The sequence below is a fragment of the Mobula hypostoma genome, chromosome 6 (genome assembly GCF_963921235.1).
Source record: "Mobula hypostoma chromosome 6, sMobHyp1.1, whole genome shotgun sequence".
NCBI lineage: Eukaryota > Metazoa > Chordata > Chondrichthyes > Myliobatiformes > Myliobatidae > Mobula > Mobula hypostoma.
The window spans coordinates 40,166,736-40,183,953 of NC_086102.1; the positions used below are offsets into that span (position 1 = coordinate 40,166,736).

General features: G+C 38.2%; 1 protein-coding gene across 4 annotated transcripts in view; it reads right to left on the reverse strand.

The window, feature by feature from the left end:
- Nucleotides 1-17,218, reverse strand: part of cfap91 (cilia and flagella associated protein 91) — a 98,276-nt gene that overhangs the window by 36,716 nt on the left and 44,342 nt on the right. For all 4 annotated transcript variants that reach the window (XM_063049850.1, XM_063049852.1, XM_063049851.1 and 1 more), the window contains 6 exons: nt 16,425-16,600; nt 15,794-15,971; nt 11,793-11,950; nt 10,800-10,982; nt 8,257-8,396; nt 5,816-5,932 (listed from right to left, as the gene is read on the reverse strand). In XM_063049850.1, coding sequence (XP_062905920.1) covers nt 5,816-5,932; nt 8,257-8,396; nt 10,800-10,982; nt 11,793-11,950; nt 15,794-15,971; nt 16,425-16,600 — 952 coding nt within the window. The remainder of the gene's footprint in view (nt 1-5,815; nt 5,933-8,256; nt 8,397-10,799; nt 10,983-11,792; nt 11,951-15,793; nt 15,972-16,424; nt 16,601-17,218) is intronic.

Sequence of the window (17,218 nt, forward strand, 5' to 3'; positions counted from 1 at the left end):
TAAACTGAAGTAATTTGCACCATTCTTCACTGTAGAAGAGACTAGTAGTATGCTGAAAGTTCGAGAGTGCCAAGGGGCAAAAGTAAGTGCAGATGCTAATAACACAGAGATGGTGCTTAGTAAGCTGAAAGGTCTGAAGTGGATAAGTCATCTGAACCTGATGGACTACAACCCAGGGTTCTAAAAAATAGTAGCTGAAGAGATTGCAGAGGCATTAGTGATTATCTTTCAAAAATCACTACATTCTGGCATGGTTCTGGGGGACTGGTAAATTGCAAATATCACTCCACTCTTCAAGAAGGGAGGAAGAAAGGAAATTGTAGGCCAGTTAGCCTGACCTCAGTGATTGGGAAGATGTTGGAGTCGATTGTTCAGGATGTGGTTTCCAGGTGCTTGAAGGCACATGATAAAATAGGCCTTAACCAGCATGGCTTCCTCAAGGGAAAATTTTGCCTAACAAGTCAGTTGGAATTCTTTGAAGAAATAACAAGCAGGATAGACAAAGGAGAATCAGTGGATGTTGTGCCCTTGATTTACAGAAGGCCTTTGACAAGGTGCTACATGTGAGGCTGCTCAACAAGGTAAGAGCCCATTCTATTACAGGAAAGACAGAGCACTGGCTGATTGGCAGGGGGCAAAGAATTGGTATAAAGGGATCGTTTTTGGATTGGCTGCCGGTGACCAGTGGTGTTCCACAGGGGTCCGTGTTGGGACAGATTCTTTTTATGGCAAAGATTTGGATGATGACATTGGCTTTGTGGACAATACAAAGATAGGTGGAGGGACAGATAGTGTTGAGTAAGCAGACAGGCTTCAGAAAGACATATCAGGAGAATGTGCAAAGAGGAGATAGATGGAATAGAGTCAGGAAATGTATGTTCATGTACTTTGGTAGAAGGAATAAAAGCATAGACTATTTTCTAAACGGGGAGAAAATTAAAAAATCTGAGATGCAAAGGGATTTGGGAGTCCTTGTGTAGGATTCCCTAAAGGTTAATTTGCAGGTTGAATCAGTGGTGAGGAAAGTGAGTGCAATGTTAGCATTAATTTCAAGAGGTCTGAAATATAGAACCAAGGATGTAATGCTGAGGCTGTATAAGGCACTGGTGAGGCCTCACATGGGGTATTGTGAACAGTTTTGGGCTGCTTAATTAAGAAAAGATGTGCTGACATTGGAGAGGGTTCAATAGAAGTTCACAAGAATGATTCCAGGAATGAAAGGATTATCATATGAACAGTGATTGATGGCTCTAGGCCTGTACTTGCTGGAATTTAGAAGAATGAGTGGGGATTTCGTTGAAACCTATCAAATATTGAAAAACGTAGAGTGGATGCAAAAAGAATGTTTCCTTTGGTGGGGGTGTCTAGGACCACAGCATAGCCTCAAAATTGAGGACTGTCCATTTAGAAAAGAGATGAGAGGAATTTCTTCAGCCAGAGGGTGGTGAATCTGGAATTCATTGGCACAGGCAGCTATGGAGGCCAGGTCATTGGGTGCATTTAAGATGGAGGTTGATAGGTTTGTGATTAGTCAGGATGTGAAAGGTTATGGGGAGAAGACAGAAGAATAGGAGTTGAAGAGGAAATGGATCAGCCTTGAAGAAATGGCGGAAAAGACCCAATGTGCCAAAAGGCTTAATTCTGCTCCTATGTCTTAAGGTCTTTTTCCCTGGATGGCAATAGGTGATACCAGAGGATCAGCTTTTAAGGTGAATGAAGGAGACATTGGAAAGTTTAGGAGAGATATCACAGGTAGTTTTTTTTACACACAGAAATATAAGCACCTTGAATGTACTGCTGAGAGTGGTGGTTGAAACTGATACATTAGAAACATTGAAGAGACCCTTGGATGGACACATGGATGAAAGAAAAATGGAAAGAAAAATATGTTGGAGGGAAGGGTTAGATTGATTATGGAGTAGATTAAAATATTGTGGGCTGAAGGGCACATACTGTTCTAAGTGTAGGGCAAGGAAACCTCCTCTTGATTACTAGCTTCTGATAAGTCAGTACTCCCATTGTTGAACACCACATGTGAAATGCGCAGAAAGTAAGAGGAACACAGAATGTGTTTGGGCAGGGTACTTCAAGCTTAGCTTGATAGTGCCAGCATTTTGCCTGCTGTCCTTGTTTTAAAGTTTTATTCTTTCAGTTGTACAGCCTGGTCTGCTGAGCATGTTGAAGTAACATTACTCAAGACTTCAACGTTCAAAATAAACATTATCAAAGTATACTTATGTCACCATATATGTACTAACTTGAGACTCATTTTCTTGCTGGTATTTACAGAAAAATAAAGAAATACAACAGAATTTATGAAAAAAATATAAGCAAATACAGTACTGACAAAAACCAACGTGCAAAAGACAGATCATGTAAATAATAAAAAAGCTCAATAAATAATACTGAGAACATAAGTTGTAAAGTCCTTGAAAGTGAGATTATAGATTGTGGCAACATACATCAAAGTTGCTGGTGAACGCAGCAGGCCAAGCAGCATCCATAGGAAGAGGCGCAGTCGACGTTTCAGGCCGAGACCCTTCGTCAGTCCGGGTCTCGGCCTGAAACGTCGACTGCGCCTCTTCCTATGGATGCTGCTTGGCCTGCTGCGTTCACCAGCAACTTTGATGTATGTTGCTTGAATTTCCAGCATCTGCAGAATTCCTGTTGTTTGTGTTATAGATTGTGGGGTCATTTCAGCATTGAGGTGAGTAAAGTTCTTCACGCTGGTTCAGGAGCTTAATGGTTAAAGGGTAATAACTGTTCCTGAAGCTGGTGGTGTGGACCTAAGGCTCCTGTAGCTCCTGTCCGAAGGTCGTAGCGAGAAGAGAACATGGCCTAGATGATGGATGCTGCTTCTTGAGGCAGAGCTCCTTGTAAATGACTTTATCACATTAGCAACACATTACACAGACAGTGGCTAAATGGCCTCATTATTTACCTTATCACAGAAACTCTCTTGTCCCAGCCATTGTCATCACCCACTTCCCCGCTTCCTAGGTTCTCTTTTTCAAACTTGATGAAGGGACTTAGACTTGAAATCTTAACTGTTTCTCATTCTGTAGTTACTGACCGACCTGTGGGGATTGTTATGCCTTTTCTGTTTTTATTCCAGCTTTCCAGCATCTGCAGTCTTTTTGATTTTCATCATGTAGCTACTTGACCATGGCAATTAGACCTATCCATGGAAGCACTGGTAGAAATAATTCCTGCCAGCTCATGTCTTCATATTGAAAATACTCTTCATTGAGTGTGTGTCATTATAGTTGTGATAAATGGGATAGCCTTAGAAAAGATCCAGCAGCTCAATGTTGGATATTTATGAGGTATCATAAGCAGAAGATCAGCAGCAATATAACTGCTGCAATCTTTGTATTCATGGATCAGCATAATCCTCACTCAACCACTACTAGGGGGTCAGTCCTCATTTATTGAGGAATGCAGAAAGGCAGCAGGGAACATATCTAAAAATGATCAAAATGCCAGCTTAGTGCAGCTGCAGCACAACCTAGCTGTACATGTGCTGAACAGCATGAGAAAGACAGAGCCAAGCTATTGCGTAACCAACACATTGGTCATGAATGCTGGTGGATAAGTAAACACGTAACAGGAGGGGGCGACTCCAAGAATATCCGCAGTTTCAATCGTGCCTGAACTATTTTGTGTGTGCTACAGACAAGACTGAAGCATTCACAATCATGTTCAGCTAGGTGTGCCAGATACAGTACATCATCATTCTTGGATTCTTCTTGATATCCCACCATCACAGAAGCCAGTCTTTAACCAGTGCAATTCACTTAATGTGTAAAGATAACTGGAGCACTGGAAACAGCAAAGACTTAGACCAAATAACATGCTTACTGTATTTTCAAAGATCTATACTCCAGAATTAGCAGTACCTCTAGCCAAGATATTCCAATATTGTCATAATATTGCCATCTAACCAACAACGTGAACATTTGCCCAAAAAGATTCTGTTCACAAAACGGGATGTATCTAGTTCAGCTAATTATTACCCAATCAGTCTCCTCTCAACCAGCAGGAATGTGATAGAAGATATCACCAGCAGCAGTAGTTAGGTACTTACTAACACAGACACAAGAAACTGCAAGTGTTAGGATCAGGAGTAAATAAAAAACTGCTGGAGGAACTCAGCCATTCAAGCAGCATCTGTACAGGGGAATGGACAATTAATGTTTTGGGTGAAGTTCCTTCAGCAGCTTGCCTTTTTATTTGCCAGCCCAGGATTTCATCTGCTTCATCAATGATCTCCACTCCATCATGAGATACATAAATGAGGCAGTGCATGCTTGCATGCAGCTGAACTGTTTTCCTTAAGATGGCGCCATCATGCAATATTTTGTCAAGGAACACTGGTTCAGGTTTGTACTGAACCGTCAGTAGTGACTTGTTCAACTGCCAACATTTCCTCACTAATAATCATCACCGTCAGGATTTTCATATGAATGTAGATGTCCTAAAGTTGCTGCTAACTGTATATATTAGTTTTTTCTAACCTAAGATCCAGGCAATGGGAACACAAAATTATTGTATGACCTGGCCAGGGTTCTTTGGTTTGGGGAACTATATAAGTATTTTTATATTTTTTTTAACATTAATAATTGAACAATGTTCAATAGGTTTGTAAATTTTCTGATGAAGTAGAATGTATTCTGACACTGCCCCCCATTGCTCAATGCAATGTCTTAGAAGCTGACCTGAATTGAGACAGCTCCTTTTAGCAAAATCCTGCTGATGGTTCCACATGACACAAATACAAAATATCATAAACTTGTGCCAAACCCAGCTGCCTTGTTTGTTATCTGCAGATTCTGGACTTGTAGATCACAGCAGATCTATAACTATCTCTGGAGTACTGTCATCATTCAACATTTTATGTATTTGATATATACTCCTCAACAAAAAGTGACTGGTAAATATTTCTTCGTTATTACATATATTGTAATTTCGATTATAAAATATAGATAAAGTTCAAGCGCCAATCACAAAATGCCAGCAAAGAATAGACAAGCAGTTCAGACTTCCACATTTGCACAGGAATCCTGAATTTGCTGGTGCATGGTGAGAAATGGCTGCAATATGGCAGGATTTCCAGCATGCCCTGGCCTGTATTTACTACATTATCACATAGCTTCTGAAAATCAAAAAACGTTTCCCTCTCATCTACCCTGTTAGACAGATCTACAAAAAAATCTTTTTGTTAAACATAACTTTCACTTCACAAAACAACATTAATTTGTTTATTAATGTTATTATTTTCTTTAAATATCCTGTTATCACAACCTTGCAATGGATTCCAGCATTTTGCTACCAGCAGACAGCAGGCAAACTGATTTGTAGTTCCCTATTTTCTTCTGTGTGTCTTATTATAACATAGGAGAAAGTGCAGGAGTGGGCTACACAACCTTCTGAGCCTGTTCCATCATTTAGTATTACTAGAACTTATCCTCCATAGCAATGCCACTTAAGGGAACATTAGATCAACCTGAGCAGGAAACATGACTTGTCAATCAAGTTAGATGAAAATTGGTGAAGAAGGCTTGTGTGAGGCATAGACATCCAGTCAGTTTGATTTGTGATCCCTCTTGGACGAATGGCCTTTTTTGGTAAGTGCAATGTCGTGCCATTCAAGAATTCTTGTTATGCCAAACCAAGATCTCCAGTCTTATTATTTATACATGTTCATGTTTGTCAAACTCTGTGATGTTCATATTTTTATTTTAAGGATGAACTGTCTTGGAAAATAAATTGTTGAAAAAATAGTTTTGCCTTTGAAGAGTAGCTTCGTCCTTACCTCAGGTGGTGGTTCAACTGTTGGCGTTGGAGGACGAGGAGCTGGCTTAATAATCTTGTACAAAAAGCGGAGAGGCTTTTCCTGCTTTTCACCTTTAAATTTTGCATCCTGTAAGGCCTGAGTTTTACAGATAAAGATGTTGCTAGTTTACTTCCCACTACTTTTAAGTATTCAAGATATGATTAAGTTCACCATCAGTAAATCATATAATACTCTATTAGTGCAAAATATACTTCCTACATCTAGCTCATTAAAAATAATAATATTTTCACAACAATGTTCTCCAAGTTAGTAGAAAGGCATGTGCTGGAAGGAGGGGTAAGGAAGAGAGAAAAGAGAAGATAACAGGAATAGTAAACATAGATGGAACAATCTTCATCAAAATGGTTTACTGAAGTGCTGCTGCTTAGGGAAGTGAAGGAGAGGTAATCATGCCCAGACGATGGTTGTGGCAGGGGTGAGGAATGCCAATATTGTTCACTGGGATCAAACTTCTCCTGGATGGGTGAGGAAAAATAAATGATCAAAGCTTTCTCAGTTAGAGCGAGAGAAGAAAATATCAATGACCATACCCATGTAAGCAGTGAGCTAAAGGGAGAATGTTGCTCAGTGAAGTAAACGAAGATGGATGGACGGGAAATGCATGAGTTTGGTGTGTGGAAGGGGGCAGCAGGGGGGGTAGTGAGGAACCAAACTGAGAACAAACTCAATATTGGGAGCAATGACAGGGGAAGAAGCAAAATACTTCCTAAATGTGATAGTTCAGCCCTTGCTATAATTTTACTGATTGGTGCCATGAGTTTAATTAACTTATAGGAAAAAATATATTCTACCAAAGAATGGAGTAAGCTATTCACAGCTTTCCACACACTGAAATATTATAATTGTTTTAAAGTAGGTTGAATGTCTTATTATGAAAAACACAAAATTTTGCTTTTTTTCATTTATTGTTGTTTTTCAATTATGTGGCCTCACTATTTTTTATCATTTAGTTTTCCTCTCTTTCTTGACATTCCAAGTGCCATTTGATCTCTCTGGTGGACTTTCAGTTTCCAACCACAAATTCTCTGTGACTGAACTTCTCTCCTAAAATGGCAAGCCTATCAGGCGACAACAGATTAAGCAATTATACTATAGTGGCTGCAATAACTGGCCTAGTAATTCTTTTGCCATAAAATAAATTTAACAAGCAGTGTGGGAGATTTGTGCCTTTTTCTCCCGTTCTTACTCAAATCTCATTTTCTACCATGCTCTTCAAGAAAGAGTTTGTGCTTCTTTAGGAATGCCTAGTACCTTGAATTCTCCATTACAGGACATTCAGTTGGCTATCTAATGAACTGATCCTATATTATATGCCATCAAGGGTAATTTATTTTAAAGGAGAGGTCAGCATTGTCTTAATCTCACTTTGTGGTTCCATGGTTATCTTCAGCTGGGAGCAAGTTTCCAGATTTCACAATGACTCAAATTCCTCAGTTGACGAAGTTACAATTACCAGGCAGATACCAAAAACTTTCATCCTAACAAAGTAGAATCAGCAGGAACTAGGCAGAGTGAGAGGTAACAAGAATGTACCATCGTAGATCTGGTGCTAGTTTGGCTAAGCAACACTTGACAATATCAGCACTGCAATATGTCCATACTCACGAGAGGCTCAGTCTGACAACAGATACATAAGTGCATGTATGTTTTGCACATAAGAGAGCACACACACATACTAGTTATGTGTCCCTCTCTCTATCTCGCATACTCATGATTGCAAGAACACAAACACAATTCCACCAAGTCAAAAATCTCTTGTCAATACATTAGTTATTTCTCCTCTTTCTGCACAATAATATTTTAAAGAATGGTTACCTGACTCAAACTGTTGGGTGCCCTTTCTAGACACAATTCCTTAATGCCAGAAACCAAACCATTTCTGGTGACCAAGAGCCAATAACTCATGAAAAAAGCTTTTTAGTACTCATCCAAAGTTCAGAGTTGTTACTGTTCTAATTCAGTGCTGCCAGCAAGCTTCCCAGCTGATCTGCAAATGACTCCCAAGTGAAGGCAAAAGAATTTGATTTTTGCTTCAAGTGTAAATGGAGCACATTGGGGCACAGTGCTTTCTAATCCAGTTCTGTGAGTTAGCCACAGTGCTTTCTATTCCAAAAGGTGTGTGGCACTTTCAGTGGGTAAGAGCTACAAACATCTATTGATGTCTATGTGAACTGGTTTATCACATGCATGAAAGTCATAGTAAGAATGTTGAATGCAGTGTGAAATAATTATTTTGCTGGGCTACACTAAAGATCATTGTAGAAGAAAGAAGTAAATGCTATATAACAAAAATCCATAATTGAATGCTTGTATAGATGAATTCCTCAAAACTCATAAAACTAACTTTACAAAATCAGAGTTGATAACCCCCCACACTTGCATCTTTTCACCAAATGTACCTTATGAAGCTTAGCCAATTCCATTTCCTTGCGAGCAGAATACTTCAAGAAGCCGTCCTTTGTTGTAAGTTTTGGTCTCTGAATTCGTATACGTGGTTGAATAACAAAATCAGGCAGCGAATCCTCCAAATCTAGCAGACCTAAAGCATTTTTTAAAATGTGCAGTACAGGCCTGCAGTAACTTGAAACCATTAAAAAACAATAAATCTCCCTTTCAATTATTTTGAAGCAGAGCTTAAGTAAACACATTTTTTTCTTTGTGCATTTTGTAATTTGGCTTGTAGAACATGTGGATATCCTTTAACTTTGCAGTGAAGTTATCAGGTCACTGGGATCTTTCACATCCATTTTGCAGGCACACACAGGATTTGTTACTCAACAGAATGTGAATACCTGGGATGTGATTTGCTGCTTTTTGTTGCTTTCCCCTTCCTTAATTAATTTTAATACTGGGAGATGAGGGATGTACAGCTTTCCAATATGCACCTATGTACATGCCAGTATCTGCAACATAATTGCGTAGAATATCTGCAAACCAGATAATGATAATCAGTATGTAGATGAAAATACCATCAGGACACCACATATAAAGGCTAGTAAAACTGTTCTGTGGCTTGGGCAGCAGAAGTATGTGGTTGAATGGAAATACTATAAAGTAAAATCAACTAATTTTAAAAAATGACATGGCACCTCTGTTTATATTAAGCATCTGTCAAAGTTGGGTACGGCTATCCCTGTGTTGAGATATAATGGCTGGTGTGGTTGGCTGGACAGAGAATATTTCAAAAAGCTGGATGAACTGACCATCCCTGTAGTTGCACTCCTATGAATATAAACACTTCACACAGAGCTAGCATTCCCACAGTTTCAAAGATATCCCTTAAATGATAGTACAGAATCAGACTGTACACAGTTGCATTCACTACTTCAGAAATTTCACAGTGACAGAAGATTTTTGCATGATTGTAACATATAAAAACAGTAAAAGCATTCTTTTATCTGTCAGCTCGGGCAATTTTCATCTGGAATAATAGGTGGCTGGAACGGCTTAAATACCCTACTAACACCAAGCACTGACCTGATTAAACTGTTAAGAGACTGCTTAAATATACAAACTTGTCCTTAAAGCCCAGCTACAAACCTGTTCAAACAGGCAGAGTGTGATTCCCAGATTTGTACCAGGCAATTAGCAGTCTACACTAGGTTCTTAAAGGGAAAAATCAGAAAACAGTATTTTTATATTGTTTTATTTCTGAACTACGTCCAGTTTAAAAAGCTCAGCCTGTCGTTAGCGTATATGAAGCTGCTCCTGAGTAACTTCTGACCCAGTCCCAAACTTGATCTATCAATTAGCCTTAGCATGAAAGCCGAACAATTTCTATCCCCTCACTAAAACAATCTGCTGTGAAATGTCTATTTAGTACCTTTGTACCAGAAGCAATCAAATCAAATATAAACTAAAAAATGACTCAAGTTTCACAGTATAATTGCTAAAAATTATAGTCTGCCCAAATGCAAGTAGCTGAGGCAGTGCACCAAATCATTTGGTTGTGTGTCACTACGGCCAGCTTTATTGTTGCCTGGGGCCTGCTGCTGAATAGGTATTACACACTTTTTCATGAATGAAAATGTGTCACTCAGGAGTGGAAACATCAGGGAAGGGAAAGATGAGAATTATATGCTGAATTTGCAGCTACTGTTGTGTCAGGTAGTCCAATGGATAAGATGTTGAAATATGGTGTGCGCACGGATTTGTATTGAAAGGTGATCATGAAACAGAACCAGCTCAAGGTCTTGGATCAGGGAAAGGGAGCTGTGTTGGTAATGAATAGTGAAGCTGAGAGAGAGATGAAGATCAAGGCCACCATTAGGAAGAAGGTTAAGGGTCAGTATATACATTGATGGTAAGGGGTTGGTTTGGGGTCAACATTGAAGTGGTGGTGGGGAGATCATCTAATTTCATGAACCATTAAATGTTATCATTGTTTATGAAAATGTTGGTCTTAATTGCAAAGGGGTTAAAATTTAATAACAAAGTGATGGACAGCCATCTCAAAAGCTTTAACTAGCAAACTCACAAAAGAAGAAAAGCAAAAATTTAGCAGAAAATATAGTTTAAATTTCTCCAGCAAATATTACACTAAGATATTTATTATGAAATTTATTTTTTCATGAGTCAAGAGGCATTTTCAATATAAAAAATGAGTTACTTTTCTTTTGGATCAGGATTTGACAGGAGATGGAGAAAGGGACTTAAATGAAGTACAGATCAATCAGGATTTGATTCAAATAGCTAAATGGGATACTGCTGTTTCAATTTAAATTGTTTCATTAACTGGTGCTGCCTAACCCACTGGTTATCTCAGTTTGTTTCTTATATTTTAAATAAAAAATATCTTTACTTTCTTCAGGTTTTCTTTTTGTATTTTTGGAATCCATTTGTTATTTTTGTAAAATGAATGTATAAAGTTTCTCTTTCGGATATTTTGATGAACTAGATTCCAAAAGTTATACACATGTACACTACTATAGCACTAACTTACCATCGTATGTGGATAGAAAATGGCTTTTCACAACAAATCGCTCTGAGTTCTGGTCTGGAAACTGACCAGTTCGAGAAATCGGTGCATAAACCTCTGAACCATAATTTGTATAGTCCTTTATGAGGCTACGCCGTTCAAGTGTCCCTTCCACATTTCTTCTCCTAGCTGTTAATTTTCTTATTTCTAGAAAAAAGTCAAAATATTAAACTGAACACATAACACATTTTCCTATCATTTAAAATTTGATTGTTGGTAATGAGCTATTAAGAGATAAACTCAACACTTCTCATGTTAAAGCCAAAATCACTTTGAATTTATGAGCCCATTTGTGTTTAACAAATAATTTACTGTATAGGCCAGGCAGCATCTGTGGAAGAAAAGGGTTAATTTTGCAAGAATAAAGCCCTCTATCAGAAATTCTGACCTGAAAACTACTTTAGATTTTTATCTTTCATAATTCTCAAGAAGGGTCTTGCACAACAGCTCAATTTCTCTCCCACAGGTACTGCCTGACCTACTGAACTTTTCCAGCATTTTCTTTTTTCATTTCAGATTTCTAGCATCTCAATTTTCATTGGCAATGTGGCCTTGTTCAACATCAGTCCCCACTGAGACTGAGTGTAGAGCTGTTAAGATCTGAGATTTGGCTCACATTTTCTACTCTTCAAGAAAACAACCTATCGAAAAACAGAAGTAAACCTGGAAGGCAGAAAATTCTCGAATTATGTAGCTAATCCATGGATATACCAATCTGAAATATTAATTCTGACATAACATGACTAACTAATGATGACATTATATATAATGCTAGATGGGGATATTACCCAAAGATATTACAATCTATACAAGTCACTTTCTTTTCTTAAAATGGGAAAAAGGATAGCAATGTAATCCAGCAACATGGGAATCAACACAGCTAAGAACTCTGTCACGATATGTTTTTCTCATCATTCCTCACATAATGTTAAACTGTGAACCAAATAAAAGTGTGACCTTTGATGTGCTCCAGTCTTATCTTCTTTATCGTTACTGATTTCTTCTTTTGTTGTTTGGACCATTGTATATCAATCCGTTTCACATTCATTTCCTGTTGCTTTGCTTCGCGTTGGTTTAACAAGCTCTTCAGAACATCTAATCGAATTTCTTGAAGCCTCAAGAAGTAGTAAAACATATATTTTGTAAAAATCATATTGCAAGCCTACCTTTTTAATCTCAGAAAATTACTGAAATATATTATATAGACGGTACAGGAACAGGGAATCCAAAGTCAAACATGCTACTTTTTCCTTTCGAATACATTTCCAACTCCCCTTTGAAAGGTACTTCCACTGCCTTTTTAGGTAACAAATTCCATATTGAATAAGCCTCTGCATATAAACATACCTTCCCTTGCGTATCTTTTACATAATTACCATAATTCTGTATCTATTCATTACAAATCCCTTGCCAATGAATGAGATGTTTTGGTGTATTCCATAGACAGCACATTATGCTCCTTCAATAAATTCTGTTACAATATTTTATCCTTCTCTCATTCCAGTGAAGCACTTTACTGTATCACTGTGCTTTGCTTCTGGAACATTCTTCCAATATCTTACTGAGCTGATGTGCTAGCTAATACAGCAATGAATCATTTAAATCAACACATTTGCAGTTCTTCAAAACAAAATGTTCCTGGTTTTAAAAAAAAATCAAAGCCTTTAACAAACATAAAGCTAATTTCACAAGAGCTTAAGAACATAAGAAATAGGAGCAGGAGTAGGCCATCCAGCCCATCGAGCCTGTTCCGCCATTCAGTAAGATCATGGCTGGTCTGACATTGAACTTATTTCCATCTATCTGTTTTTTCCCCATAACCCTTAATTCCTCTACTATGCAAAAATCTATCCAACCTTGTCTTAAATATATTTACTGAGGTAGTCTCCAAAAAAAAAGTATCAAAACACAGCCAAAGGACAGCCCTTGGATAAGACAGGCAATAGGAAAGGGTGCAAGAAGAGCTGTATTGGAAACATGCCTCCTGATGGGATGGGATCGAGGGCAAAGGGAGGAACCTCTAATATATACAGGTACTGGACTATTTTTCAGGTATTGGGTAAGTGTTAGTATCATTAACTGCAGTGAAATAGTTTATCTAAGGGGATCAAAACAAACTAATACAGTTGCATTGAGAATATACAAACAACTGAAAGAAAATTTTAATGTAAAGTAAAAGACATCAAGGTCCCTAGGTCCTTGAGGGAAGTTAGTGTGGAAATAGCAGGAGCTCTGACAGAAATATTTCAAATGTCATTGGAAATAGGGGTGGTGCCAGAGGATTGGTGTATTGCTCATGTTGTTCCATTGTTTTAAAAGGGTTCTAAAAGTAAACCTAGCAATTACTGGCCTGTGAGTTTGACGTCAGTGGTGAGTAAATTGATGGAAAGTATTCTTAGAGATGGTATATATAATTATCTGGATAGACAGGGTCTGATTAGGAACAGTCAACATGGATTTGTGCGTGGAACGTCCTGTTTGACAAAACTTATTGAATTTTTTGAAGAGGTTACTAGGAAAGTTGATGAGGGTAAAGCAGTGGATGTTGTCTATATGGACTTCAGTAAGGCCTTTGACAAGGTTCCACACAGAAGGTTAGTTAGGAAGGTTCAATTGTTAGGCATTAATATCGAAGTAGTAAAATGGATTCAGCAGTGGCTAGATGGGAGACACCAGAGAGTAGTGGTGGATAACTGTGTGTCAGATTGGAGGACGGTGTATAGTGGTGTGCCTCAGGGATCTGTACTGGGTCCAATGTTGTTTGTCATATATATTAATGATCTGGATGATGGGGTGGTAAATTGGATTAGTAAGCATGCAGATGATACTAAGATAGGTGGAGTTGTGGATAATGAAGTCGGTTTTCAAAGCTTGCAGAGAGATTTAGACCACTTAGAAGATGGTCTGAAAGATGGCAGATGGAATTTAATGCTGATAAATGTGAAGTGCTACATTTTGGTAGGACTAATCAAAATAGGACATACATGGTAAATGGTAGGGCATTGAAGAATGCAGTAGAACAGAGGGATCTAGGAATAATGGTGCATAGTTCCCTGAAGGTGGAATCTCATGTGGATAGGGTGGTGAAGAAAGCTTTTGGTATGCTGGCCTTTATAATTCAGAGCATTGAGTATAGGAGTTGAGATGTAATGTTGAAATTGTATAAGGCATTGGTGAGGCCAAATTTGGAGTATTATGTACAGTTCTGGTCACCGAATTATAGGAAAGATGTCAATAAGATTGAGACAGTACAGAGGAGATTTACTAAAATGTTGCCTGGGTTTCATCTCCGAAGTTACAGAGAAAGGTTGAACAAGTTAGGTCTTTATTCTTTGGAGTGTAGAAGGTTGAGGGGGAACTTGATAGAGATATTTAAAATTATGAGGGGGATAGATAGAGTTGACGTGGATAGGCTTTTTCCATTGAGAGTGGGGGAGATTCAAACAAGAGGACATGAGTTGAGAGTTAAAGGGCAAAAGGTTAGGGGTAACCTGAGGGGGAACTTCTTTACTCAGAGTGGTAGCTGTGTGGAACGAGCTTCCAGCAGAAGTGGTTGAGGCAGGTTTGATGTTGACATTTAAAGTTAAATTGGATAGATATATGGACAGGAAAGGAATGGAGGATTATGGGCTGAGTGCAGGTCAGTGGGACTAGGTGAGAGTAAGAGCTTGGCACAGACTAGAAGGACTGAGATGGTCTGTTTCCGTGCTGTAATTGTTATATGGTTATATCACTGATATTTAAATATTGAAGAAAAGGATGAAGGTGAATGTAAGAAACTTAAAGGTTAAGGAAATACAAAAGGCAAAGCAAAGTTACAAAATCAAATTATTAAAAGTATAAGCTTTTCAAGTATACACAAATGACAAAATTAAGGAAGGGATAAGTTCTTTAAAAGAACTGTTTATTATAAATATATGGCACTTCAAAGCAGCATGTGCCAAAGTCATTATGAAAGAAATGTTGACACTGAGCCACACTATGAGGTGTTAGGGCAGATGATTAATCAAAAAAGAAAAGGTGGTAAGTAGACTCTTAAAACTACAAAAGGAATTTTGGGAGGTAGGGAATTTCACAACAAGGATAAGCAAGTAAACACACTTGCAGAGAAATTGCAGAATCCTTTGTGGAACCAGAGGGAAGAGATGCAGGCAAGAAGAAGGGGCAAAAGGCGAGCCAGAATGGGAAAAGAAGAAAGAGAGAGAGGAAAAATTACAAGACAGAGAAACCAATGTTCATGCCACCAGGCTGGAAGTTATCCAGATGGAATATGAGGTGTTGCTTCTAAACCCGAGAGTGGCATCATTGTGACAGTAGAGGAGGCCGTGGACTGAAATATTGGAATAAGAATGGAAAGCTGAACTGAAAGGGGAGATCCCACCGTTTGTGGTGGAATGAGCAAAGGTGCTCAGCAAAGCGGTTGGCCACTCTACATCAGGTCTCACTAAAGTGGAGGTAGTCACACCCAAAATAAATGTTGCAAAGTAGGAAACCTGGTAGTTAATGTGCTTTCCGTAAAGTCCTATAATCAGTAATGAAATACTGTAAGTGGACAACTATTTTAAAATATTATCTGTAGGATAAGCACTGGGCAAAACAGCAAGAGAATTCCCTGGTTCTATTCAGATTTATATTGTGAAACTGTTTGTGCCCTCCTGAGAGGCCAGACAAAACGCAAGACAAATGACTGTCCACATCTCCTTCAATAACAGACTGACGTACTAATCTACAGAAAATTCAGTTAGAATCTTCTAATTCCCAAGTTGCTACAGCCTTTTATCTACTGTTTGATCCCAATTAAAATACATTGTTACATGTCTATTGTATTGTGCTCAGCTGAACAATTGTTTTACAAACAAGTCCAAGGCAAAACTGCATTTTTTTAACATACACAATTTGATCATTCGAATGAAATTCTTCCAGAGCATTTAATTTTAACATTGAGTTTTACTGCCTACTTTTCAATTTCTTGCTCCCGGAATGCCCACTCATTTCTCTCAATCTCTTCCATCATCTTCTTCCTTTTCTCAAGTTGCCTGCGATCATTCAGTGAAGGTATAGAAGCTTCCCAAGCCCGCTTTTCTCGTGCACGTTCTATCATTTCCACCTCCGCTAAGCCTGCTGGTAAACCTCGGCCTCCAGTCACATGGAAGAAATGGAATAGTTAAGGAATTGAGATAGTGTCCGGAATATGCTTTAAGAAAAACTCAGTTTTACTTTTGCATTCTAATGGTGTCGCAATGGTGATGTGCCTGCAAACCAGATGAAGGCTCAACATAGTGCTGACATGCCCACAACAATGAAACTGTTAAATTATCCCATTGGCACATGGCTTGATGCAATAGCTGCTTTTAAGAGCTGAAATTTTAGTTTTACAGGGTTACTTTATCCGTATATACATTTTTGCTTAGTTAGATTTTTTCTCAGGGAAAGAAATAATTTAGGGGAATTATTTTTATTAATTTTATTTTAATTGCAAGTCAAAGCAGAGCATGGAGTACTCCATAATTGAGCACTTTTGAGCATTACTTTAAGTGTGATTAGCTTAATAATTTACTAAATATTCTTCCATGTTTACATACAACTCACCAAATTTCAATGCAGCAAGTGTGAGGAGCTCAGGAGCTGATCCAGGACGTACAACGTATTCTGGAGAGTATGGGTCAGTTTGTGTTTCGCTGTCCCTGTAATCTGTCTGCACCCCTACTGTCTGCCTGGATGGAGTCCGAAAATCAAAATCCTCATCATCTGTCAGACAGTCATCCCTGAAATAAATTGGCACAGGATAAATTTTGGAATAGAAATACAAAAGGAAGCAAAATTACCTCTAGAATTTCAACTTTATTAGGGCATGTAAATAAATCCAAGATGAAACCATGCTTTACAGTGGCTGTTTAGATGTAAATTGCTCAGGTAAGTTTTTCCACAATCCAACAAAAAAAAGTAAGTACTGTTCACAGCCTCAAGCTATTCAAAATAAGTTTGGGAAGATATTTATGCTGAATTATAGCAGCCATTTACTTGCAAACTGTAATTAAATAAATGATCAGATAAGAACTTATTTAAACCATGAATAATACTGGCTGATATAAACTTCAAGCAGGATATGGAAATAACTCCCTTCTCAGCTTTGAACAGCGTTTCAGATTGACTTCGACTAAAAGGGCTTTAAACCTTCTGGTTTAAGATGCTGCTACAGAAGTTGGGTGACAGGTGATTCCTAAAGCAAGAAATATGACTAAATACTTCATTAATAACACTTTCTCTGTGGTAAATTGTGGTAAACTATCACTGCAAACAATGAAGAGGTGAGTGAAGGAAAGGTTGACTCAAAGGTCGAGGCTTGTGGGTGCAATACAAAGTCAGAGCATGGCATATTCAAG